This window comes from Pterocles gutturalis, unplaced genomic scaffold, assembly GCF_000699245.1.
Source record: "Pterocles gutturalis isolate BGI_N339 unplaced genomic scaffold, ASM69924v1 scaffold30544, whole genome shotgun sequence".
In the NCBI taxonomy this organism is placed as follows: domain Eukaryota; kingdom Metazoa; phylum Chordata; class Aves; order Pterocliformes; family Pteroclidae; genus Pterocles; species Pterocles gutturalis.
This window is the reverse complement of record NW_010136694.1, coordinates 1-542: the sequence shown is the minus strand read 5'-3', so window position 1 is coordinate 542 and position 542 is coordinate 1. Positions and strand designations below refer to the sequence as shown.

Sequence of the window (542 nt, the reverse complement as noted above, 5' to 3'; positions counted from 1 at the left end):
ATTTGCAGGATTGTATTAGCAAGTGCCCCCTGTCCAGCCCAATGCCTCTCCAAGAGGAAGGTTTGAATTGCAGCATGGCTTTGCTTGGGGCGTTTCTTGTGGGATGAGAGTCTGTTTTGAATGGCAAAAGCAGAAGGGCAGCTTCTCAACCAACTACTGAAGTATTAAAGTAACATGGTATCGCAAATAAAATTTAAAACAGGGTCCAAAGTCACCTGTGCATGAACACGTATGCTGCACAGACCAACCCCACGGGGCTCAGCAGCCCGTCCCTGCCAGGGGGAGCCAGCAGAGATGTGGGGTCCCCCCGGGGCAGCTCTGGGGTCCCTGGGCTTACCTGATTTCTGCAGCGTGGCCCTGCCCGGGGGGCAGGTGCTGCCCTGTGTCCCACGACATGGGGCTGCGGGGGCTGAGGCTGCTGCTTCTGCCCGGCTGTGCTCGCGCCTGCGTGACTTTTTGGCCGAGTCCGACGAAGCTGCCTGGCTCCTGCCAGGTCTCTCCGGTGGGAGCGGGGACAGCGGGTCACGTGGAGGCGGCCGCTG

At 59.6% G+C, this 542-nt stretch overlaps 1 protein-coding gene across 1 annotated transcript in view; it reads right to left on the bottom strand.

Annotated features, from left to right (window-relative positions):
- The window catches only part of LOC104468328 (protein FAM107A-like), a gene marked incomplete at its 3' end in the record, with an annotated part of 9,156 nt that extends 8,760 nt beyond the window's left edge, over positions 1-396 (bottom strand). The window contains 2 exon segments of the mRNA XM_010082408.1: positions 338-360; positions 362-396. Coding sequence (XP_010080710.1) covers positions 338-360; positions 362-396 — 58 coding nt within the window.
- Positions 397-542: the final 146 nt, after the last annotated feature.